Genomic DNA, 23,928 nt, shown 5'->3' with positions numbered 1-23,928 from the left:
TTTTTAAGAACGTGGAGTTAGGCTGTTCAAGGTCCAGCTTACTAGCTCTGTGAACGCATAAGAACTCTGTACTTCTGTTCCCTCTCTTAAAAAAAAAAACAAAATTGTAGTAAGAGTTCTTACCTTACGGAGTTGTTGTGAGTGTGAAATGAGATATGTGCAAGGCCTTTAGAATGATGTCTAGCGCAGTGTGAACAATCAATAGATAGTGGCTTTAAGAATGACACGTGCTGTTCTGACACTAGCTGTCTAGGCAGGAAAGGGCGAGATGGGTGGGGCAGCAGAGATGAGTGAGGCAATGACCCAGGGCCTCACGGGAGGGAGACTGCAGTACCACAGCTGAATGCCTTGTCCCCCTCCATTTCCATTCATTCACCCATTCACTGAATAAGCACTTATTAAGCCCCCAGTGTGTGCTTCAGCCACTGAGTTGGGGCTGGATGCATAGCAGTGAGTAAGACAGACATGGTACTTATCCTGTAGTGCTCTTGGTCCAGTGAGAGAGACAGCGAGTGAGCAGCACCGGTAGTCCAGCACGAAAATGCTAGGGTAGGGGGAGGATGGGTGCTGTGGAAACCCAGGGAAGGGATGTCAAACTGTCAAGTGAAGGGAAAGGTGTCAGCAAGGTCTTGGAAAAACCCACAAAACTGGAGTGGGGTAGGCAGAATAATGGCCTCCAAGATGTCCGTGTTTAATTCCTGGAATAAATTATCTCTCTTGGAAAAGGGAGATCAAAGTGCAGGTAGAAGTGAGGTTGCTAATAGTTGATCTTGACATAAAGAGATGATGCTGGATTATCCAAGCAGGCCCATGAAATCCCAGGGGTCCTTAAAGTGGAAGAGGGAGGAAGACAGGAGGTCAGAGCGATGTGATTCCAGAAGGACTGGACTTGCCTTGGCTAGCTTTGAAGATGGAGCCTAGGAATGTGGGCAGCCTCAAAAAGCTGGAAAACACAAGGAAAGAAAGTCTTGTTTAGAGCCTCCAGGAAGTGTGCAACCCTGCTGATGCCTTGATTGTAGTCCAGAAACCCGTGTCAGCCATCTGACTCGCAGAACTGTAAGGTAACGAGTTTATGTTGTGTTAAGTCACTAAGGTTGCAGTGATTTGTTATGGCAGCAACAGAACACTCCTACATGGAGCTAATGATATTTTTGAGTTAGGACCATCATTTTAGAAAATCATTCTGGCCACAGGATGGGAAATGAGTTGGAGAGGCGAGGCCGGGTGCAGAGAATGTGGTTAACAGGCTGTTGTGATAGGCCCTGGGAGAGGGCAGGATGGCTTAAGCCAGGACTGACAGCTGTTATGTGCTGCGTCTGTACCAGAGGGGTGTCAGCCAAATAGATCCCTGCATCCAAGACCTGCAGAGCCTGGGATGGGGACAGACACACAGAGAACAGCCCCCTCCCCAACCCCCCCGGCAGCACTGCCCGGCTTACCCCACAACTCTCCCTCTACCCGCCACCACGTGCAATTAGGATGGAGACCTGCAGGTTCCACCTCCAGAGTCTCTCTCTAACCTGTCCCTCTCCCCTGTATTCTGCCACACAACTACTCCCCCATGTCTTGGCTGTGTTGCTGCAAAACCTCATACCTAGTCTCCCTCCCCTTGAGCCTTGTTCCTTTCCCAGCCCACCCTCTACCCGGCGTCCACGCAATCTTTCTAAAGCTCCAGTCAGATGGCATCACTCTCTTGCTTAAAACCCTATAATGGTTTCCTTACCATCATGTAGAAGACTCAGAAAATCTGATTCCTTCCTGCCCCTCACTAGCCCATCTTTGCTTTTTACTCAGAGCTTTTACGCTTTGCTTTTTCCAATATCCAGAACGTGCCATGTGAGTATTTCTCTCTCTCTCACACACACACCTTTGAACTATTGCACGTGCTATTACTTCTACCTGGATCCCACCTTAACCCTAACTGATCTCCCTTCCTTGCTTTCTCCCTGGATAGCTCCTCCCCATTGGCCAAGACTCACCTCTTCCAGGGAGCCTTCCAGGCCTCTCCAGTCTGTGTTAAGTGCCCCTTCTCTTTACTCCCTGGGTCTCTGAACCTCCTCTGTGAATCTCAAACTATCACACTAACCTATAACCATCTCTTTAAACAGTAAAAGGTTCAAACATTTTTCCACTGCAACTCAGTCATACAAAACACTGGTCTTCTTAATTTTCTACAGCTGATATAATCTTTCCCTCAAGTTTTCATTCCACTGATAGCAAAAAAAGTAGTTCAACTTGCCAATTAAGGATACAGAACATAATCTTCAAGGTAAATATTTAGTCCATTCAAAGTTGAACCCTTCAACAACCAGCCCTGTCTTTGCCTTACCAGGAAGTCTCCCCGACCTCCAGTTGGCCTCAGGGTGCAGGCAGTGCTGATGGGAGAAGGACGTTGGTACAAATGTGATCTGTTGGATGCTTTCTGGCATTTGCTATGTGATTTCCTGTTTGGGCTTGGATCCCAGCCCTTGCCTGGCATCCATTGTGATGTGGGTGGTCTTGGGCGTTCTTTTGAGAGGGGCTGAGTGTCGGAATCCAAAGTCCTGAGGCCTCTACTCTCTGAAGAACCCTTGTTCCAATCCCAGGCCTCGTCTCCATCCCTGCCTCTGTGGGAGCAGGTGGGTTATGCCAGGAATTCCCATCAGCTTTAATCCCTCCACACTGTGGGTGCAGGACTTGGGGGGCTGACTCCTGCTGGCCTCCTGCTCACCCCCTGCCACCCTCTCCTGGGGCCTCCTGTTGGCTTGTCGGATGCAGGGGCTGACAAGTCCCCGAGGCTATAGCCTGTTCTGGGGTAGGGGGACAAACCCTGTTGCTCCTGCTCAAACTCCCGACAATTTTCCCCAAACCCTTGTTGATATTTCAGCATTTGTTGACACTGCCCTTGAAGCTGGGGTGAGTAGGGAAGAGAGTTGGCTTCCAAAAAGGCCAGAAAGAGGTTCGGTGACTCTCAAGCTCGAACCCCTAGCCTCCAGGCTTTCTTTCCTCAGCAATTCCTCCCCACACTAGTGGCAGAAAAAAGGGCTTCCTCTAACCTCTTCCTGTCTGGTGGGCACTTCCTGGAGGTCAGAGCCTGCACCGACCGTACATGGAAATAAGACATCTGGGTTGGCCAGGCCTGCCTTTGATACATAAGGGAACCTTCGCGCCCAGCACAGGCTCACTTTCAAAACCATTGTCTGGCTCAAGACACTACAATGTCAGCTTTGAGATCTAGCCCCAAGCTGAGTGATGGCGCCCTTTCTCTTCTAGAAGGTGTCTGCTCTTCTACCTAAGGGGCGCATGCCTTTGATTTAGCAGGCAGGTCGCCACGGACCAATATGATCTGTGCGGAATGAAAAATGCTTCACTGTAACATTTTCCAAACCATTATTCACCTGGCACACATTTGCACACGTATGTAGGAATCATTTGTATGCAAGTCTCCTTCTGGGCTGTGAGTGTCTTGAGGGTGGGGAATGTTTATTTTCCCAATGCCTGGCATATAATCCTGAAACTTTGTTGAATGAATGAATGACTGAATCTGGAGTGCTTGAGTGGAGAACTTATACCAAGACCACTATTTAAGAAGCAGACCACATAAGAACTAAGGTTCTAAATGTTCCCCCAGGAGGGCAGAGGCGGAGGACGGGCATGGACAAGCGGGAACATGCATTTAATCACAGGGAGACCCTATGACTTGAGAATGGCTGCAAAATCTAGCCCAGCGTCTCTCAATCAGGCACTCGGAGAAATAAATAGTTTGCATCCATCCCTCCTCCCGGTTCCAGAGGTAAGGAGTGGCTTCCCCAAACCACCCAGCCAGGCAGTGACAGAGCCAAGATGAGGACAGTCCCCCAACTCCTTGATCACCGAGGAAACCACATCTCAGCCAAGGTCGCCTCTCTTGGCAGAAAGACTCAGATGAGCTGGAGGCGAAGGAGGGGTCATGGTTTAAACTAGGGGCGATGTCCTTGTCAGTATTGGGAGTTCGATGGCACTCTTTCTGGAGGCTTTGGGCCACTTAGGGAGAACCAGGGAGCATGGACCCCTCCCTGCGAACTCAACATCATGCCTTCCCTCCACTGAGAAAAGGCTGCAGATACTGCTGTCTCTGGGATGATTTACTTCCGCGAAATACCTCAATTTAAATGCTAATTTCCCCAGAACTGAGGGGTGATCAGCTCTTACATGCTGGTGGCTATGTATTAATGTATCCAAAAACGCTCACACATATTCTTAAATGGAGGCGGGCAGGAGGGAAAACCCTGGGAAGGGTGGGGGAGGATGGCTTAGCGGCCCAGCTTCCCTTGCTGGTGAGTCCTGTCAGTATGGCTGATGAGAGGGAAGCTACCCAAGGTGCATGCTCTGTGGAAGTGCTCTAAGGGTTCCTGTCACTGGGAGGTCATAAGCAGGTGGCGTGGAGGGTGAGGAGGCCCACCTCCACCTCTGCACACAATTCAGTAGAAGTTAGGGAGCGCTTAAGCTTATGCTTGTGAGTGGCACTGTGCTGGGCTCTCGGATCTCCAAGAGATCCAGAATCTGCTGTAAGATTCAGGAAAAGGGACTAGCATTAAAGAGAACTCTACATGAATCCTCCTTCTCACTCCTTGACGTTGAACTCCTGACTCCCGTTTTACAGATGAAGTCAGCAAGGCTCCTAAAATGCAGGTCTCCAAGGTCACACAGCCAGAATTTGGACCCATGTCTCTATGACTTCTGAGCCTGTGCCTTTTCCACCACCGGTTCCCACACTGGCTGCTGGAATCTACCCTCAGACAAGATCCATGAAAGAAAAGTGACAAGAAAGATTTATTCCAAGTGGGGAAAGTTGGAATGGATTCTTAAAAGAGGTGGTTTTTTTAACTGGTCCTCCTGTTTCCTGCTAGCAGCCCTCACCCCGCCCTATCCCCTGCACCTCCTCCCCAAGCTGAATGCACACATGTACTCATGTGTTTAGCAAGAGTGGGAGGTCTGACTGGCCTCTACTTAGGGGGATCACCTTTTCCCATCCGGTCCCCACTCCATGGGAGCCAGGATGTCTGCAAACTTAGGAAGTTAGAGGAAGAAAGTAGGGTTTTGAAGCTTCTTGCAGAAAAGCTGGCATCTTAGACTAAAATCCCCAACATCCCTTAGATCCTGAGGTGTCCTGGGACCCTGTAACCAAATATCAGAAAGGACTCTATGAAGGTTGTGCACACATTACTTTTGTCTGGGTTTCCTTCCTTTACTGCCTCAAAAGATGTTCATTGAGCACCTACTTTGCATGCGGTTTGCACTGTGTGAGGCCCTGGGGAGGGGGACAGTCACAGCCCTGGCCCCCATGGAGCGCACAGTCTAGTGAAAGAGGTAGGTATCCCACAAGGTCCCTGTGAGCACGTCTGGGTCAGGAACTCTGAAGCTCTTCATGGAAGAATAGGGCAGGATGCTATGAAAGGGTGCAACAGGAGAACGGACTCTGAGAAGGTTTCTCAAGGGCAGAGAAATTACATGTGGTCTGAGTGACAAGTAGGAGTTGGCCTGGTTCAGGGCAGTGGTGGGCAAGAGCTTTCCAGAGAGAAGGCACATCCCAAGTGGACCTTTTGTGGGAAGTGAGTGTGCCCCAGGAGAGGAACTTACAGCCAGTCAGTGCGGCTGAACAGTGCAGGGGGCAGTGGTTCCCAAAACAAGGTAGAAAGAATAGGCAGGGGCTGGACGGTGAAGACCTCATAGACCTTCAGTCTGTGCTTTGTGCTCCTCCAGGCACCTCCTCTGATTCTCCACTGCTGTACCCCTGGTGTGCAGATCTGCCCCTGGAGCGCAGGAGACCCCAGTACATGTTTGTGGAATAAAAGAGACCTCTCCCAGAGTGCTCCTGAGTCCCCAGGGCCCAGGATCTGCTATTTAAAAAATCTGATGAATTGTTTCTATATAACGTCAGTTGAGATTGAACTGTTTTCATGGATATTTGGGGGGAGATGTTTGTCTCAAGAAACACAGCCCTTTTTCTGTTTGAGACATGACATCCACTTGTGCAAACACACAAAGACATGTGCATACAGCCCCATCCGCGGGCACAAAAGCGCATCCCTCTGGTGGTTAACTACAGAGCTGCCTGGTCTCAGGTTATCTGCGTGATCAAGAGCATGGGCTGTGGAATGATCCACTGAACGCGTGTTTACTGGGAACCAGGCGCTAAACTAGGAGCCCCACTGCACTTCCCAACTGTGGACTTCAGTTGAACAAGCTCCTTAACCTCTTTGAGTATCCATTTCTTCATCTACAATATGGGAGTAATAATAGTAGTTAGAGAATTCTCATGTGGTTAAAATCTCACACACACACACGCATCTTGGCACAGTACCTAGAACATAGCTGATGATTAACAAATATGATCAATAAGCAAATATTACTTACTCTTCTTCCTGTCTTCCTATTATTAGGATTAGTTAGTTGCCTGGTAGTACACACACACACACACACACACACACCCACGAATGTACACCCACGCAAACTCCAATAATCTGAATTTGATTTCGGGTCAACTGAGTTTAAGCCAGCACTGTGCCATCCTCCTTGTCACCTTCCCCGAGTGGGTGGATTCTGAAGCTGCTGTCTGGGTTCTGTCTGAGGTCCTCAGCCCAGGGGAACTTTCCCAGCACAGCCATTTCCATCCTGTTTTGCCTCCAGGGAGAGCTGATTGATGCAAAGGCCCTGGGCGCCCTCTGCTGGCAGAGGCCACGCAGGACTTGTCGTGTCGCCCAGACAGCCGTGAAGGGACCCAGTCCTGAGGGACCGTCCTTGGTCCTTGGTCTTTGCCGTTGCTGTCTCGTCATTCCTTGCTTCTCCCCTACTTCGCTCCCTCCTCACTGTCCGTGCTAGCCTATGAGCCCCTACCCTTCCATTGTCTCCATCCTTCTCATGCACTTCCTCAAGACCCTCTCTGCTTCCCGGAAGTTCAAGGAGAAAACCATCTTTGAGAGAAGGGGAGTCATGAGCCAGGCACTCTACCATCCTGAAGTCACCCACTGTGCTGCCACTCATTGTCCCTTTGAGGTGAGGTTTGCCACACAGTCAAGCCCAGCTTGAACAAGGCGGAGGGATTAGAGGAGAGGGACGTGGGGGTGGACAGAGTGCGATTATAAAATTACTGCCAGGGAAGATGTGAAATGTGACCCTGGGTGGTAAAGTGAAAAATGATAAGCTTGCCGTCAGATCCCGCTTCCCAAGTGCACTCGGCGTGTAGTCCAGGGAAGTCACTTCACGTCTGAGAGCCATTTCCCCATCAGCTGGTTGGGGAGTGTAATCATGTCCATCTCACGGCACTGGAGTCAGGGTTGGTGAGGCCACCTGGAGAGCAGAGCACCTGGTGTGCAGTCAGGTCATAATGAGTAACAGCCCGCTTCTCTCAGCCTGTCTGGGCTCAGTGCACTCGAGCCTGCTACGGCTCTTCCAGCTTTGACAGCCTGTGTTACGTCACAAGCAGCATTTTCAGTGCCCTGCATCTGTGCAGTGATGAGGGGTATGAGCTCTGGGGCCAGACCACCTGAGATGTCCCACTTCCCAACTGTGGTCTTGAGTAGTTACTTAATGGCTTTGTGCTTCAGCTTTTCCACCTCCAATCCGAGGTTCCTAACAGTGCCTAATTCATATGGTTAGGTGAGAACTAGTGTTAAGGACTTGGAATAGTGCCTCATGTGTAGTAGGTGCTCAACAAACAGCTACTGCCATCATCGTTAGTGTCATTTCACTACAGCAGCCTGAATGGCTCTTAAGATCCCCATTTTACTGATGAGAATGTCGAGGTTTGAGAGGTTTGCTCCAGGTTACACAACTAGGATGCTTTGTGGGCAAAAGAGGCGCCCAGTCTCCAGAGTCATCTCACTCTTGCCCTCTCCTATCCATAGGACAGGTGTGTGGGTCTCATGGGGGAGGGACCCTTGGCCAGAAACCTCCAGCCTGCTCGGGTCCCTGATAGCTGGTCCCCCTGGGTATTCTGCATAGCTGATGCCTTGTCTCCCCCACATGGCTGAGAAGATCTAGAGGACAAGGAGAGAATCCAGTCTATCCCTGGATCCTGCGTACCCAGCCCAGGGCTCCACCCCGAGAGTGTGTGCTCAGCGCATGTTGGTTCAATACCCAGGACATGGGGACACCCTCCACCTCATTATGTATCTAAGGGAAGGTCTGTATCACCAGAGGCCACCTCATGAGGGGGATAGGAGGAAACTTAGTTCCTTAGGCTCTGACAAGTTTACATGCTACCTGGGGGCACTTCCATGGCTGTTCCACATGTTCAAGTTTACAGACAAATTCAAAGCCAGCCTCCAACACCTAGGCAGCACCCATGAGCACAGGGACACGTGTAGGCATAAGCAAGTACGGTGCCACAGACAGACGAGGGCACACCTATGACACACAAAACAGCTTGCTTAAATGTACACGTGTGGACCTAGAAACTCTCCATCGTGCACATGCATGCTGGGCAGACAGTCCCGGCCCCAGCCGCTCACCTCATCAGGTGTGCGGTCAGACAGATCTGGGTTCCAACCCCAACTCTGCCACCTCTTACCCCTGCACCTCATTTTTTTCTTATCTGTACAATGAAGATAATGATAGCTCTCTTTTGAGTCAGTATGAAGATTAAATGATAAAAAGGGATGTAAAGTGCTTAGCAAGATCTTAGCAAATTATAAGGATTCAATACATAAATGGTCAGAGATGATGATGATGATGATGACGATGACGGAGATGCTGGTGATGTGGAAGATGGAGATAATATGTCCTCCTCCGGACTCTGACCTGCTCAGGGGATCAGACACGGAGAAGGTGTTCACTAAATGAGTGAATCGGTGGTGAGCTTCGCAGTTGCCTGGGGGTGGAATGTGTGGGGACGTGAGCACAAACAGGAAGGTGACCCAGGCCGCACAGCACCTGCATAGCCGCATAGCTGAGATCCAGCTTCAAACGTGTTGCTTTGGCATCACAGATTTTTGTTTGCCAGTTTCTGATTTTCATTTCAAGGTTGCCCATTCAAAACAGAGTGATAAACATCCCCCTCCCTCTGTTCTCCTCCTGCTCCTCTTCCCCCTCCTTGTCCTCTCCAGATTGTGGGGAGTGTCTCTAACTCTGAGGATTTCTGAATAGCAAGGGACCTCAAAAGTCAGATTTGAGTACAGAAATGCCCTGGATACTGTCCATGCCAAGTGGCTGTCAAGCTTGTTACTTGCACACTCCCAGCTACAGCAAGCTCACCACCTCTCAGTGGCAGGCTGTTCAATTTTTAGGCAGGTCTATTGTCTAGAAGATTGAAGCCTGCCTCCCTGTGATGCCATATCACCCCTCCCCTCCCCTCCAGACTACCTTTGTTCAGGGTTCAGTGCCCAGAGGGTAGCCCAGAGTCTGTCTTCTGTTTCCTGGGCTGGCCCTGCAGGGAAGGGACAGAGGCACCTGCAGAAGTTAGGGCAAGAAAGAGTACTAGCCTAGGAGTGGGGAGACCTGGTTTTGAGTCTAACCCATTGTTTGGGAGCAATTCGCTCCCCTTCTCAGGGCCTCAGTGTCCCCATGTGTAAAAGGAGCAGTTTGATGCAAAAGATCTCTTAGGATCCTCCGTTTAGCACACAAACACCTATTCTTTCCAGACTTCCCTTCTCCAGCTTAACCTCACCCCCTCTTTCTTCAAGCACTCCATGCTGTCCTCAGTTCTCTCACATCCTGGCTCACATCGTCACTGCTTATGTAAGGGGACATTTAGCAACCATATTTACAGTTTATAGAACCTCAGACTGTGTCTTAAGCAATTGGCAGCTTTATCCCATGAAGTGTTTATAACTACCCTGAGATCTCACTTTTATAGACAAGGAAACTAAAGTTCTGAGTGGACTGGGAGCCTACTTGAGGTCGTGTAGCTAGTAAGTGGAGAGCCTTGATTCAAGCCCCTGCTGTCTAGAGTCTGTTGTTAGCACCATGTTCTCAGAGCTGGGACTCAGGGAGCCAGAGGCAATGCAGCAAGGCCGCCCACCCACTCGTGAGCCTCTCTTCTGCCTGCGAGCCTCCTGCCCTCCTGCCCTGCCGCCCCCGCAGCCTCTGCGTCCTCCTCGATCTGGCAGTGTCTCTGCTCCTCTCCACAGGGAGAACAACTTCATCAAGGACTTCCCTCAGCTGGCCGACGGGCTGTTGGTGATCCCGCTGCCGGTGGAGGAGCAGTGCCGGGGGGTCCTCTCCGAGCCCCTCCCGGACCTCCAGCGGCTCACTGGTAAGGCACATGCGCTGGGCCCCTCCCCGGCCTCCCTGCCGACGTGCCTGGTCTCCAGGACACATCAGCCCTCAGCACGTCCGCTGGGCCTCCACATTTGAGGGGGATGGGATGTGAAAGGGACCTGCCCTTCCCTGGGCCCCTGCTGGCTGTGCAGAACTGGGGTCTTCCCTGAGCTCTCAGCTGAGGCCAGGTTTACTCTCTTAGCAAATGCAGTATTAATGACTGTAGTCACTGGTTAGATCCGAAAACATGTTTATCCCACATAACCGAACCTCTGTACCCTTTGACCAGCATCTCCTCATTTTCCCCATCCGCCCACCATCCTACTCTCTGCTTTTAAGAGTTCAACTCTTTTTAGATTCCATATAAAGTGGAATCTATAAGTGAGGTCATGCAGTTCATTTTTAACTCATCTTAAAATAAACTAAGTGGACCCCACCGCCCCAACCAGGAACCTCTCTCAATTGAAAGCACTTTAGTTACACAGCTTGTTCATGAGCACGGGCACTGAGCCATCCTGTGGGGTGGGTGTTATTTTTTTCTCATTTTATAGATGAGGAGTCTAGACTCAGAGAGGTAAAGGGACCAGCTGAAGGTCACACAGCGAAGCTACAAGGACTAGAACCAGCTGCCGTGGCTCCGGGTCTCCTGCCCTTTTCACTCCACTCTGTGGCTCCCTGCGTCCCCGCTCCCCCCACAGCCTGTCTCTCCTTTACTGAGAAGCTCTCTTCTGCAGGCTCTCCTGAGGCTCGTGTTTTCATCCCACTGCAGGGTGCCCTCTGCTTTTCTTCATTTTCTCTTTTTTTGGGAGGCATTCCCAAGATTCAAGGGCCCTTGCTCTGCCTTTGTGATACAGTACCTTGTGGTTCTGCATTAGTGGTACACACTGTTAGGATTTTTTTTTTCAATGCAGGTATCTTTGGAGGGGTCCTAATAAAGGAACTGTCACATTTTAAGAGTTAATTTCTTCTTAATTACCAGAAAAAATAACCTCCCTCATCCCAGGGTTTCATTTTACCCCTAATCCTTGGGTGGGGGTCTAGGATGGAGTCAGGCAAGATGGGGGTCAGGGATTGAGGAAGGACCAAGGATGAGTTTACGGTCAGGAATGGGATGCAAGTGAGTGAGTGAGTCAACAGATAGGTATTTATTGAGAGCCTACTCTACGCCAGGCTCCGTTTTGACTCTGCAGGAGTAGGCATAATATAGACCATGGCCTTGACCTCAAGAAGATGACATTTCACTGAAGGGGCTTATATTCCTGGCTGGAACCCAGGAAGGACCAGGGATGGGAGAAAGTGAGGATGGAGTGATGATCACTTACGGGGGAAGCCTAGAGGTGGGAGACAGAGATGGTTTTGTGAATTTCTTAATAATCAAAAGAGATAGTTTTTTTTTTTCTTTTTCCTTTTGGACACAATGCCACCAAGTGAATGAGCTGCATCACCAGCCTGCAGCAAAGTGCTCTGCCTCCCTGTCTTGGGTATGGCCCCGGTCACCGACACCCCCCGCAGAGGCTGCTCGGAACTAGGACAAGCCCTAATGGATGGGGCAGAGGCTGCCTGGGTGCTGGTGGCTGGTCTTCCTGTGCAGACTGTTTCTCTGCCCTGACTCGAAACACGGCCCCCTCCTCTCTTCCACCCGCTCTCCTCCTCTCCCTAGTGTCTGCAGAGGAAAGACAGAAGGGAAGAGCAGATAAACAGAGAGGACATATTTATAACAAAACAACCTCGCTCCAGTGGACATACCTTTGGGGATCATGAATATTTTACTTTCAAATGAAAGCCTCTAAAAAATTGTATTATTCCTGAAAAGGCTGTGGAGGAAAAAAAAATGACAGTAATGGACAACTTTAATACTGCAGTAATGTCCAGGAAGAAATCATTTGTTCCAATGAGATTCTCATTTTAATCTTGGTATCAAATATCTTTTTAAGTACCTCCTCACTGGAGGACAAGAGAGAAGGATAGAAAATGTGCCTGCCGTTTGCAGAGGGTATAGAACAACAATACTGCTAACTGCTGATGTGATTAGCATTTTTTTTTGTGAATCTTTTTTCCTGATTATAAGAAAGTCTGCAGTGATCCGAGAGGAACATTTAGAAAGCAGAGCTGAATATAAATCAGAAATCAAGAATCTTTAACACAGCCGTCACTCCGAGTTAACCACTTGCTAACGTTTTGTTGTGTGTTTTTCCTTTGTTTATGTTGTATCTACACTTGTGTTTTGCAAAATGCATCCTGCGGAACGTGAGTTCCAGTGGACCCTAAAAGCAGGGCTCCTTGACCAAAGAAGTTTGCACAATGCTATACACTACCTTCGTGTACCTTTAAAATGCATATTAATTTATTCAAGGTCCTGAGAAATTATAGTTTTTTAAGAATTTTGTTCAACTCTGTTCAGCCAGTTTCTCAGTCTTGTTTGAAATGGGAACCTTTTGTCTGTCCACACGGGTATTTTACATTATACCAAAGGACATCCCGTGTTTCCATGTTAGGAAGCAATGGTCCACACTGGGGTGGGCAAACATAAAAGATCAGATAGTAAATGTATGAGGCTTTGCACGCGGTCTCTGTCACAACTGCTCAACTCTGCCGTCATCGTGTAAAAGTAGCCTTAGGCAATGTGATGAGCGGCTGGGGTTCACTGGCCCCCAGTCTGCAGGGACGCATTTCTGGGTCACCAGAGGACTTCCGCTGCTATTAATTCATTTTTGAGTCTCACAAGGCACCTATGAAATAAGGTCAGCCTAGGGAGTCATGGTATCAGATAGGGAAACCGAGGCACCATGACGTCTAGCATCCCCTGGCAAATTGCCCTCAGGGCTAAGTGGAACTTTAAATCCCTTCTTGCTTGTAGGGTAAAGGGGCCATGTAAGCTGTGGGGCAGAGAGAAAAGACAGGGTTAGAGCCGAGATCAGAGGCCAGGAGGGGAAGAGGTCTGGAGGTGGGATCCAGATAAAGCTGTCAGCCCCAGAGAGAGCCCGCAGTCTAGGGCCGAGCCTCTGCCCAGAGGCCAGGGCTGCGGGGTGGGATTGTGGGGTGAGGCCTCTAGATGTGGGCTTACATGGGCTTCTTGTTCCCTCCTCCAGGCGACATCAGGTATGACGAGGCCATGGGTTACCCCATGGTGCAACAGTGGCGGGTCCGCAGCAACCTGTACCGCGTGAAGCTCAGCACCATCACCCTCTCAGCAGGTGAGGACCACTGCCCGGCAGCCAGGGGACTGAGCATGATGCCAGGCATCTTCCCCAGGATCTGGCCGAGTGCTGGCACAGGGGATGCTGAAGGAGTGAGGCCACGCCCTCCCTGCCATCAAAGAGCTCCCAGGGAGGGCAGGTGGTTGGGCAAACAGACATTGATGTCCACACATGGCAGGAGGTCAACACAGCAGTAGGGCAGCTGTCCATTCTGGGGAGTAAGGGAGGCTCTGAATAGGGTGTGGTGGGATGAATAGGAGAGAGGGGTAAGTGACAATTTCAGTCACATTTATGTTCTGCCAGTATTTCAGGCATGTGGCTTGTAAGTTCTTTTAGGCACTGATTCCTCTCGTCTCTGGTGGCTGATTTCTTTTCCTGTCCATCTACATAGCAATAAGGCGTTCTCTGCTCCCCCCGCCCACCAACACACACACACACACATTGCCCACACATTGCCCACACTTTGCCCACATAAACCCTGTGCTTCGGCTAAGGGGGATGGCTTGCAGTTCTCAACATGGGACATTTATTTCATGTCTTGTGACTTTGCACATGCTGCTCCCTCTGCCTGGATCTGCTTGCACATCCTGCAATGCTCGGAGCTGCCTCTCCATTTCATGTACCCCTCAGAGTAACTCAAGGAATTCCCTGTGCTCGACTGCCCGTATTAAAGCACTAACAAGTGCTTGATTCAGATCAGAATCCTGTCCATCTCCCCAACTGACGTGAGAACTGCAGGCAGGGCTTTCATCCTATTTATTCCTAGACCCTGAATTCCTGCACATTGTTGGTGCTCCTTTTTGATGAAAGGCTAAAAAATAAATGAAAACTGAAAAATAAGGAATGAGTGAAGGACTCTGGAAAGGTGGGGCCTGGCCTCGGGTTTTCTACCCCGGCTTTTACTCATAACACTGTCGTGGGTTGCTGTCCGAGTGCCTCCTCATTGTTGGCCAGCTCTTTTCTTATCTTTTCTTTTTCAGTATCACTTTGTTCATGAGGAACGTAGAACTCTTTTAGCCTGGAAATTGGGAAGTAAAAATAGTAATTACTGCTGACATCTGCCAAGCACTTTATGATGTTTTATATCTCAGGACTTCCATCAGTCTCAAAAAGAAGGCATTCTTTGTCCCCTTTTTTTTTATTTTCAGGAAAGAAAACTGAGGGTCAGAGTGGTTAAGTAACTTGCCCGAGGTCACACAGCTAGTCACTGGCAGAACAGGAGCAGAGCAGGGATCTGATGGCAGTGTAGTCTGCCTGGATAAAGAACCACAGGGCTTCTCCATGATGTGATTTCTTACTTAACAGAAACCATCTCATCATTAACTCTGCTGTGTTAATTACCCAGTTGCATGAGTTAACAGGTTTATGGAGAGGGGTTGTTCTAATCAAGCGCTCATTCTTTGAGCCCTGTTTCTGTTTCTACCACCACCCACACCTTTACACCACACTTGTGAATAAGACTGTAGTGTTCCTATTAGAACTACAAAGGTGTATCTGCTTTAATTAATCAATAATGATGTTCCTGAGGACCCCCTTGTAAATCAAACGCTGGCAAATCGGAGCTCATTTTTAATGCTGAAGAAGAGCTTGCTCTTTTGCATTTTACTTTGATGTGGCATGGAAACAGTTGTTCTTGTAATAAGGTGTTGATGTGTGTGCTGTGTCCCGGGAGCTGTGCCGGGGACCTGGTAGGTGGGGGTGGGGAAAGATGCATGTGCAGACCCAGAGACAAATGGGACAGAGCCTCTGCCTCCAAGATGGTGCCTGTTGAAGGTGCAAAGAGTAGGTATCCCAGCTAAGATGGTGTGCAAAGCTTCTTGGGGAAGGGGTGACTTCCCGGGGCTGTGAATCATGGGTGTGACTTAGGGAGGAAGTGGGAGGCCATCCCAGGTACATGGTGGGATGTGTGTGTGTGTGTGTGTGTGTGTGCCTTGGGAGTGGTGGAGGGATATAAATAAAGAAAGAATGATGGAAATCCAAGATCACAGAAAGAAATAGGAAAACTGATTTGTCTGGAGGGAAAGCCTGATGTAGGTGGCTCACAGGAGATGACCTTGGGAGTCTGAAACACCCAGACAAGGTCTTTGGGCTTTATCCATAGCAAGGAGGAGTCCAGAAGGTCTTGAGACTCCAGGAAGAGTAGCTTGGTGACCCGCCTATTGGAGGAAAAGCAGAAAGGCAAGCAGTGCTTGCTTAGTGCGTGCTGTGAATGCCCCGTGCTGGGCTCTGACCACTCATGTCTTTTTGGCAAAGGACCAAAGACAGTGAAGCAGCAAGGAGGCCCTTGACCACGGCAGGAGAAGGAACATACCACTGTTTTAGGGAGGGCATGTCAGGGGCGGAATGGGAGGTGATGTGGCAGAAAGATAGTCAGGGAGCAGATCTGAGCATGTCTGCTGAGCCTGGGCACAGCCGCGAGGCTCCGGCCGCAGAAAGTTCAAGCCCTAGGTTACGAGTGCAGTGGGAAATGCATGCGCTTTGGGGTGAGAGCGGAAGGGAGTGGGAGTCCCAGCTCCTCTGGCTGGAGGACCAAGGCAGATCAATTCCAGGCTCTGACCTCCAACTTGCTCATCGACACAACGGGGCCCATTACGGTCGGGGTTGCAGTGTTGTGCTGAGGTTAAACTAGACAAATTGGCTGAAACACCCAGCAGTGTGCCTGGTACAGGCTGGTTGCTCAGTAGACATCAGCTCCGATTTCCAGATTGTGATCTTTGGGTCCCTGTGGTCCAGGTTGCCAGCTTTAGTCCTTCCTCTGTTGTCAGCTCCCTCTCCGTCCTAGTGTCTCGTGTGTCCACTGGAGACAGCAGTCTTGGGATGTGAGTGAGGAAATGCTGTGTATGTTCGGACTGGCACAGCCACCAGGCTGATACCACGGTGAGGGATGAGGCACCAAATCCAGGCTTATCATTTGCTGGCCCCCAGCCTCCCAAGTCTGACCAGCTCCACGTGCTCCTCCTCTATCCAGGCTTCACCAACGTCCTCAAGATCCTGACCAAGGAGAGCAGTCGGGAGGAGCTGCTGTCCTTCATCCAGCACTACGGCTCCCACTACATCGCAGAGGCCCTCTACGGCTCCGAGCTCACCTGCATCATCCACTTTCCCAGCAAGAAGGTCCAGCAGCAGCTGTGGCTCCAGTACCAGAAAGGTAAGCCTGGAGGGCTTGTTGGAGGTGGCAGCCTTTAGTATGGGGGCGAGGTGGCTGGGGAGATAACCGAGCGCCCTGGGAGCTACATTCTGGCTCTGCCGTCTATCAACTGGGTGTCCTTGGGCAAGTCCCTGCCCCTCTCTGGGCTTCACTTTCACCATGGACAGAATGAGGGGCCATGTAGTAATTTATCAGGATACTTTCAGTTCAGGCATTTTCTGAGACCCCAGGGGTGTTCTCAACTGCAGAATTCTGGAAGCTTCTACCGCAGGCACCTTGTTTCGCACTCTCTCCACTCAAAACAACTGCCAGGGGGAAGGCTGTGGGGGAGTGGAGTGTGTCTGCTTGACATCTCCTTCTCTCCGGGCCTCTTGGAAGAGCCCAGGAAGAGCTCCGGCGCCTTTAGGAACGATCACCTCATGTCTGAGGGGACAGTTTCAAGTCTCTCCATGCAGAGGCTTTTACCCTCCTGGAGGGTCACCAGATCGCATTTCCCTCCGATTCTCAGTTTTTATCAGGATGGGAATTTCCCAGACCAGAAGCAGGAGACCAGTCTCTGCCACTCACCTTGGGAAATCCATTCCCTTCCTGCCTCAGTGTTCCCTTTCTGTGACATGGGCACTTTAGCTATTCCTGTCTCCCTCCTACACTAAAGGGAAGTGGTTCATGCAGCAGCATTTTAAAACAGATGGAAATATTGCATACATGTGTTATGTATTATAACAGGTCCATGTTTGCACATCCCCATTTCACAGAGGAGAAAATGAGTCTCAGAGAGGCCAGGTCAAATACCCATAGACACACAGCTAATCCATAGTAGGGCGAGGACGTCTTCCCATTATCATTGTTAATAGTATTACCATTTTATTTAAAAAGAAAGGCCCTCAATTGACGGATAGTGCAAGAAGCAATGTTAAAAAGGTGCTTGCACCTCCTTCGTGTGGCCCAGCCACCCTGTGTCCAAGACCAAATCAACCGCGACTCACAGACCTCACAGCTCTCACTGGGCTCAGCTCTCCCATTTTGCAGCTGGGAAAACTAAGGCCCTGAGGGGGAGGAAGCTGGCTCAGAGTTACGCAGCTCCTCTGGGCAGGGCCGAGACGGGGTGGGGTGCTCCGCACTCCCCGTCTAACTCTTGTCGCGCAGAATGAAGCCCTGTCCACCTGCCTTTGTCTCCTCCAGAACCCTCTCCCCTTGTCCCCGGGGGGCTTGCACCCCCATCGTGGTCTCACCCCTCCCTCCTGTCTTTGTGCGACTGTGTGGGGCACAGGGCGGTTTATAGGCGCAGGGGAATAATTGAGTTGCCTGGGAATAGCTTCGTTTTATGGCTGTGACAATGACAGTCTTTAAGGAAGTGCATTAAATCAATAGAAGTCTCATTGTACTACCCTATAAATAACGTGGCACATCATTAAGCAGGGCAATAAGCTTTCGGACTTTGAAGTAACACAATTAGGTTATGTTTATAAAAACCTTCACTCACGGTGGCTACTGAACTAATTTGCTTTGTCCAGCGTCTGGGGCCTGGGACACCGCTCTGATGCTGAATCCCACCATCCGTCCCCAGCTGCCTTCAGTCCCTGGGCTTTTTCACTCCAGAAAATCCCATTCCTTATACAGTGGATGCATGGAACCTATGGCAAGTAAGGTGGGGAAGGGGCAGACAGAATGCTGAAAGAGCAGCTGGGGGCCCCCTCCAGAGACTCAAGGAGCCTTCAAATTTGCCACAGATTTGCTGGATGAACTTGGACGGTAGCTTTACTCACTGGGCTTCCAGTGCAAAGGCACTTTTCTCACTTCTGTCCTCCGTGCTTGCTCCCAAGAAGAGCGTAGGCATACACTGAGGCCAGCTTGATTGGTCTGTGTGTGTTCCTTCCTTTCTTTCTCTACCTGATGTGACCACTTGGACGGTACCTCAAATACTAAGATTTTACTTTTTAAATTTGGAAGTGATGCTGGGGAGGAGGTGGATGAGAAGCTGAGAACTTTCCCCTGAAGAATGGAGAGAACTCTGGCTCAGAGATGGTTGGCGTGTGTCCCTTCTCTCCCCCGCCATCTGTGTGTCAACTGTGTGTCACTGGCATCTGCGAAACCCAGGTTCGGTGGGGACCAGGTCAGGATGCATCTGGGTTTGGAAGCTGATCACTCTGGGGGCAGAGTCTGTGGGAAGAGGATGAACAGAACAGTGTCAAAGTGGAACAGATAAGATTTCAAGTCCGGATACTGCTTCTTACATCCCTGCCAGGTAACCTCAGGCAAAGTAACTTCTATGTTTCAGTTTCCTCGTGTGTGTTAAGTGAGGAATAATAATTCCCTTGGATGGCGCTTGGGAGAATAAAATGAGAGGATACTGGTAAAACACCTCTCATACACTAAGTACATAAAAAAACAGTAGCTTAATATGTAGTGAACATGTGGGCATCAGCCGAGGATTGTAGTCCTGGCCACAGCTCTTGCTAATGTGTGGTCCTCATTTGTCCCTGAGAAGCAGCTATGTCACTAGAAAAGGACAGTCCCTGCAAATAGCCTTTCAACCTAGGAGGGTCGGGGCGGAGGGCTCCAGGAGTCTTTGAAATCTCTGTTTCTCCCCAGACAGTGGTTTCTTCTTGACTAGAAGGGCCAAGGCTGGAAGAGGAGGTCAGGAGAGGAGACCGCACAGGGAATGGATAGCAACCACAGACATTTGTCTAGTTCACAGTTTGTCTAGTTTACAGACGGCCATCCTTTGGCCCTCCCCTTACTCCTTGAGGCAAAGGAGACAAGGGTACTCACCCCTCCTCTTAGAGAAGGGAAACCTGAACTTAAAGGAGAAAAGGGGGGATGGTCAGGGCCACAGAGTTCTTTACTGAACAAGCTGGTGTTTAAATTCCAACCTGAGCCCAAGCCCACATCCAGTGTCCCCAAGACACTAAAAACAAAAGTCCCAGCCTTTCGAGGCTTACTTGGGGTCTGGCCACTGTTGTGATCTGACCACTGGAAATCACTGGAAAGTCAAGGAGGTTGGGGTGAGTTGCCTGATTAAAATATCTCCCATGCGAGGTTTATTTGACTCTCATTCCCCTAAGTGCTTCAAAGTGTGCATGCCACAGGGGAAAAAAAAAGTCACATGTATCACTCGTTAATCCCTGGTTCACTGGTATTTCCTAAGTGCTTCTTCTCCGCAGACTTTGTGACACATGCTGGGGCACTGCAGGAGGCAAGATGAAGCTGCAGTCCTCACGTTGGTCCAGCCACTATTAGCCTTCCAACAGTTTGTCATTCTTATCATAGACCTTTTTTTCTTAATCCACTGATAGGCAGCTAGAAAAAAGGAGGTGGCCGGCACATGGTAGGGAACCTAGTCACTATCGTACGGTGGCCTGTAGCTTTCTGATCATTTGGGGAGTGGCTTGTCTGCACCCCTGACGGATGTCATAGGGATCATCAGGAAAGAGAGCTGTGATCAGTTAGCAGTGTCTGCTCTAGGTGCAGAAGGGGGAGTGGTGGGCCATACCTGTGTATGGACTCCCTGTAACAGGGCAAAATGAAATCTAGGATAACAGACCCAGCTTCTGACAACGATTCCAGTGAGGACTGGTCACACCGAGGACTAAGAAGGTCAGGCAGGGAGCTGGGGTTTCCTATCACCAAGTGGGTATTATGGGCGTTACACCAGTCGAGAGGGAGCCAGAGCACCGAACAAGTCAACTAGATGGTACTGGCAGAAGCCAGGAGGAGCTGGGCCCTAAAAGGCAACTTGACTAGCTGACGTCATCCCTGGATGCTCCAGACCCAGGCGTGATTAGCTTGGAAGCTGTTCAGTCTGTCCGGTTCCTTTAACCATCACCTCTGCTCCCAGGCCATTCTCTCAGCACCATGTGAAGTTTTTAGTCTCTTGTCCCAGCCTGATACATTTACTGTAGGCCACTGCATCCTTGATACGCCTCTATTTTGAAAAGCTACTTCTCTCATAATCAGGACTTCATTTCACTCTTTGACTTGGTATTCATACACTCTTCCTAGCCATGACCTTGATACATGAGTCTTACATCATGATTAAGACTCTCTGTATTAAGTTACCCTTCTTCTGGTCGTCTTGGATAAAGACTTCCTCATTTGGAGATAAAACACAGGTTTTGCAGTCAGATGGACCTTGGTTCCAATCCCAGCTTTCCTCTTACAAGCTGTGTGATCTTGAGCAAATTGATTCACACTCTAAGATTAATTTTCCTGTGTGCAAGATACACAGTCCAATAAAAGCAGAGACACATCAATGATGGACTCACCCAGCACTGAGCTGGGCACCTAATTATTATCTTGATCCAACCCACTGCCTCCATCCATGGCCGCCACATCCACTCAGGTAACCCTGATCCCAGATGTGTGTGTGTGTGTGTGTGTGGGTGGGTGGGTGGGTGCACATGTGTGTATATGAGGGCGGGGGGAGGTATGACTGCTAATTTACTCCCCTCCCTTGTCTATTGACTCAGACAGGGGTAGATTGGCCTGGGGTGCAGAGGGGCATCAGTGGTGTACAGCCAGTGTGAGAGGGAGCCTTGGGAGAGATGTGAAAAGCACTCTGTGACCTTGCACTTTTGTCATCCCCTGTCATTCTCTATTCTGAGAGGATAGTGATGAATGCAGAAATTACCAGTCTGACAGGTTTCCTGAATTCTCACTTGCCTCTTTTTCATGGAGAAAGTGATTGTGGAAGTAAAGGATGTGAGCATGTAAAGGAATTGTTCATTCTGTTTGTGTGTGAGAGACAGAGACAGACAGAGACACAGAGAGACAGAGACAGGGACAGAGACAGAGAGAGATTGAGGGAAATAGGAGGAGATAGAAAAACAAAGAGAGGCCCATACAGGGAAACCAAAATCCACAAAGAGAAATGGAGAGAAAAGAAAGTGTAGAAGAGAAAATATATGCAATGAATGTGTCTTTTCCAAGTTTAGTGACTCGGTGACCCTGATAAAAGGACATTCTCCATGTGAAGGTTGAACTGCTCTTGAGTTCAGACTGGGGGAGTCTATAGCATAGCGATGTCCCCACAGATAAATGCCTGCTGCCACCTTTAAAAGGTGTTTTATCTCTGTTATAATTTCCCAAGACTGTCCAAGGGAATGAATTCCTGCATTTCCATTTGAATTGCAATGCACTTTTGAATGTCAGCTGAAACATTCCTAGATTACTCTTTAAAGGAGTTTTGGCTGTTTGAAAGACAGCCCAGGGGTTGGGGTGGGGGAGGAGAAGGGAAAGATGTAGTCAAATGCCACCTCCTTTTGTGAGGACAGGTGTGGCCAAGGGGCTGATGTGAGCTGGAGAACTCTCCTAGACTTTCAGTTTCCGGAGGGAACTTGCTTCAAAGATGCCAACCAGACATGGAGATGATCTCAGAGCTGAGACCTGCATGGCTGCTGGTCTACGTCCCTGGTGACTTAATCATCTGGGCAGTTTTCAGTTCCCATTTGCCTTGACTTTTCATTTTCAGCATTTGATGATGTCCAAGAACTTCCAGCTTGAGGCACTGTCTTTTTGCTTCCATGAGACCAGATCCTGCTGGCTGCCCACCTTCCTTCCTATCTGTTCCTTTTCTCTGTCTCCTTGGCAGGCTCATCCTTCTCCACTAAACCAGTCAGTGCAGTTTTGTAGGACTGCCATATTCTCGGTGGAAGCCTTCAGCCAGGCTCTCTACACTGATGTGTACTTCTGCCTCCAGGCTTTCTTTCCTCTGATATTTGCTGTCATGCTAGCCCCCTGTCTGCCCAAACTGCCCCGCACAGCCCAGTACTTTTCCAGTACTCTAGTGGAAAGCACCTGTATCTGTTCAGAGGCAGAGCCACAAACCTAGAAATCCTTCTCAACATCTCTCCCTCCCTTGCTCCCCCTATTTGCAAACCATCCCAAGTCTTACCAGTTTTAATTTCCAAATAGCTTTTGAAATTGTCCACTTCTTTCCATCTCACTGCTGCCACCATCATGGCTTATCTGGACTCTAGCTTTGGCCCTGTACCTTGTTGCCCTGCATCCGCTCTTGTCCCCATCAATCCAGACTGCACAGCTCTGAGGACATGAAGCAGTCAGAGATCTCTAGAAAGACTGAACCAACAGGAGAGATGGGTAGGTAGACAAAAATCCCTTTATTATATATAATTTCCACATGTATATGATATATATTCATTGATATTTATAATGTATGATATATATATGAAAGATATATATAGTTGGTTCTATATATCTAGATATATGTGTATATATATATTTATACACATACATATATATATACATATATCCAGAAATATACATAAGGGGGTTTATTATAAGAAATTGGCTCATGTGATCCAATTCCTTGGAGGCTGAGAAGTTTCAAGCCAAGATCTCAGGAAACTAGAGATTAAGAGCCAATGGTGTGAGTTCCAGTTCCAAAGCTGGCAGGCATGAGACCCAAGAAGGGCCAATGTTTCAGTTTGAGTCCAAAAGAAGGGAAAGATGGGTGTTCCAACTCAAGTACTCAGGCAGGAGGAGCTCTCTCTTACATGAGGGAGGGTCAGCCTTTTTATTCTATTCAGGCCTTCAACTGATTGGATGAGGCCCACCCACATCAGGGAGAGCAATCTGCTTTACTCAGTCTGCTGATTATCTGGTCCCAAACACCCTCACTGACACCCTCACAGACACATCCAGAATAGTGTTTGGTCAAATAGCTGGATGCCTCATGGGGCCCAATCAAGTTTACATTAAAAAAATTAACCATCAGGGGATGTTGCTAAAATGGAGATCCCATCATGTCTTTCCTTGGATGAAAACTCCTGGATGCCTTGTCATGGCCCTGAGGCTAATTTCCAAGCTCCTCCCATGGCCTCAGGGCTTTCAGAGACCTGATGTGTCCCCAGTCAACCTCCTTAGCTCCATCTGCCTCCATTCTCTCTGCCTTCCAGCTACACTGAGCTTCTGACTCCTTAACTATCACATGGGTTAGTCTCAGCCTGGCCGTGTTCCTCTATGCCAGTGTCCCAGTGTGCTGGTAGGAGGTGGCTATGTACCCCTCGCACCTCTCCTAGCACCCTGGCTTCTGTGCAGCTGTTAGTAGGGTGGATCTAGCTCTAGGGTGGTGTTTTTTCTTGAAGAGGGCAGGAGGAGGTTAACTATGAGCTGGACACTCTGGCCTGCAGCGCGCCAGAGGAGCGAGCCAGCTCACTTTTCCTCGGAACCCTGCAGAAAGATGATACAGGATGTGGTTCATTAAATACAAATAGGCCCATGAGACTGCCCTTTCTACCAGATGAAATTACCAAAAAAAGCATCTGTTCTCCAGTTTAGATTGAGTCCATCTGGAACGGAACACCCTAGTCTTTTTCCTATTGGTGCGAAGTGTACCAAGAATAA

The 23,928-nt window shown here is 49.4% G+C and overlaps 1 protein-coding gene and 1 long non-coding RNA gene across 5 annotated transcripts in view; one reads left to right on the top strand and one right to left on the bottom strand.

Annotated features, from left to right (window-relative positions):
- The window catches only part of ASTN2 (astrotactin 2), an 801,670-nt gene that overhangs the window by 567,511 nt on the left and 210,231 nt on the right, over nt 1-23,928 (top strand). For all 4 annotated transcript variants that reach the window (XM_031677473.2, XM_072960007.1, XM_031677480.2 and 1 more), the window contains 3 exons: nt 10,089-10,213; nt 13,308-13,412; nt 16,384-16,563. In XM_031677473.2, coding sequence (XP_031533333.2) covers nt 10,089-10,213; nt 13,308-13,412; nt 16,384-16,563 — 410 coding nt within the window. The remainder of the gene's footprint in view (nt 1-10,088; nt 10,214-13,307; nt 13,413-16,383; nt 16,564-23,928) is intronic.
- LOC140695889 (uncharacterized) lies at nt 668-7,349 on the bottom strand. The gene is made up of 2 exons (XR_012071727.1): nt 7,168-7,349; nt 668-943 (listed from the first exon to the last, which is right to left on the bottom strand). It is a non-coding gene; the product is annotated as an uncharacterized lncRNA (long non-coding RNA).

This window comes from Vicugna pacos, chromosome 4 (genome assembly GCF_048564905.1).
Source record: "Vicugna pacos chromosome 4, VicPac4, whole genome shotgun sequence".
NCBI lineage: Eukaryota > Metazoa > Chordata > Mammalia > Artiodactyla > Camelidae > Vicugna > Vicugna pacos.
Note: the sequence above shows the minus strand (reverse complement) of the source record. Positions and strands in the feature narration are given on the sequence as shown.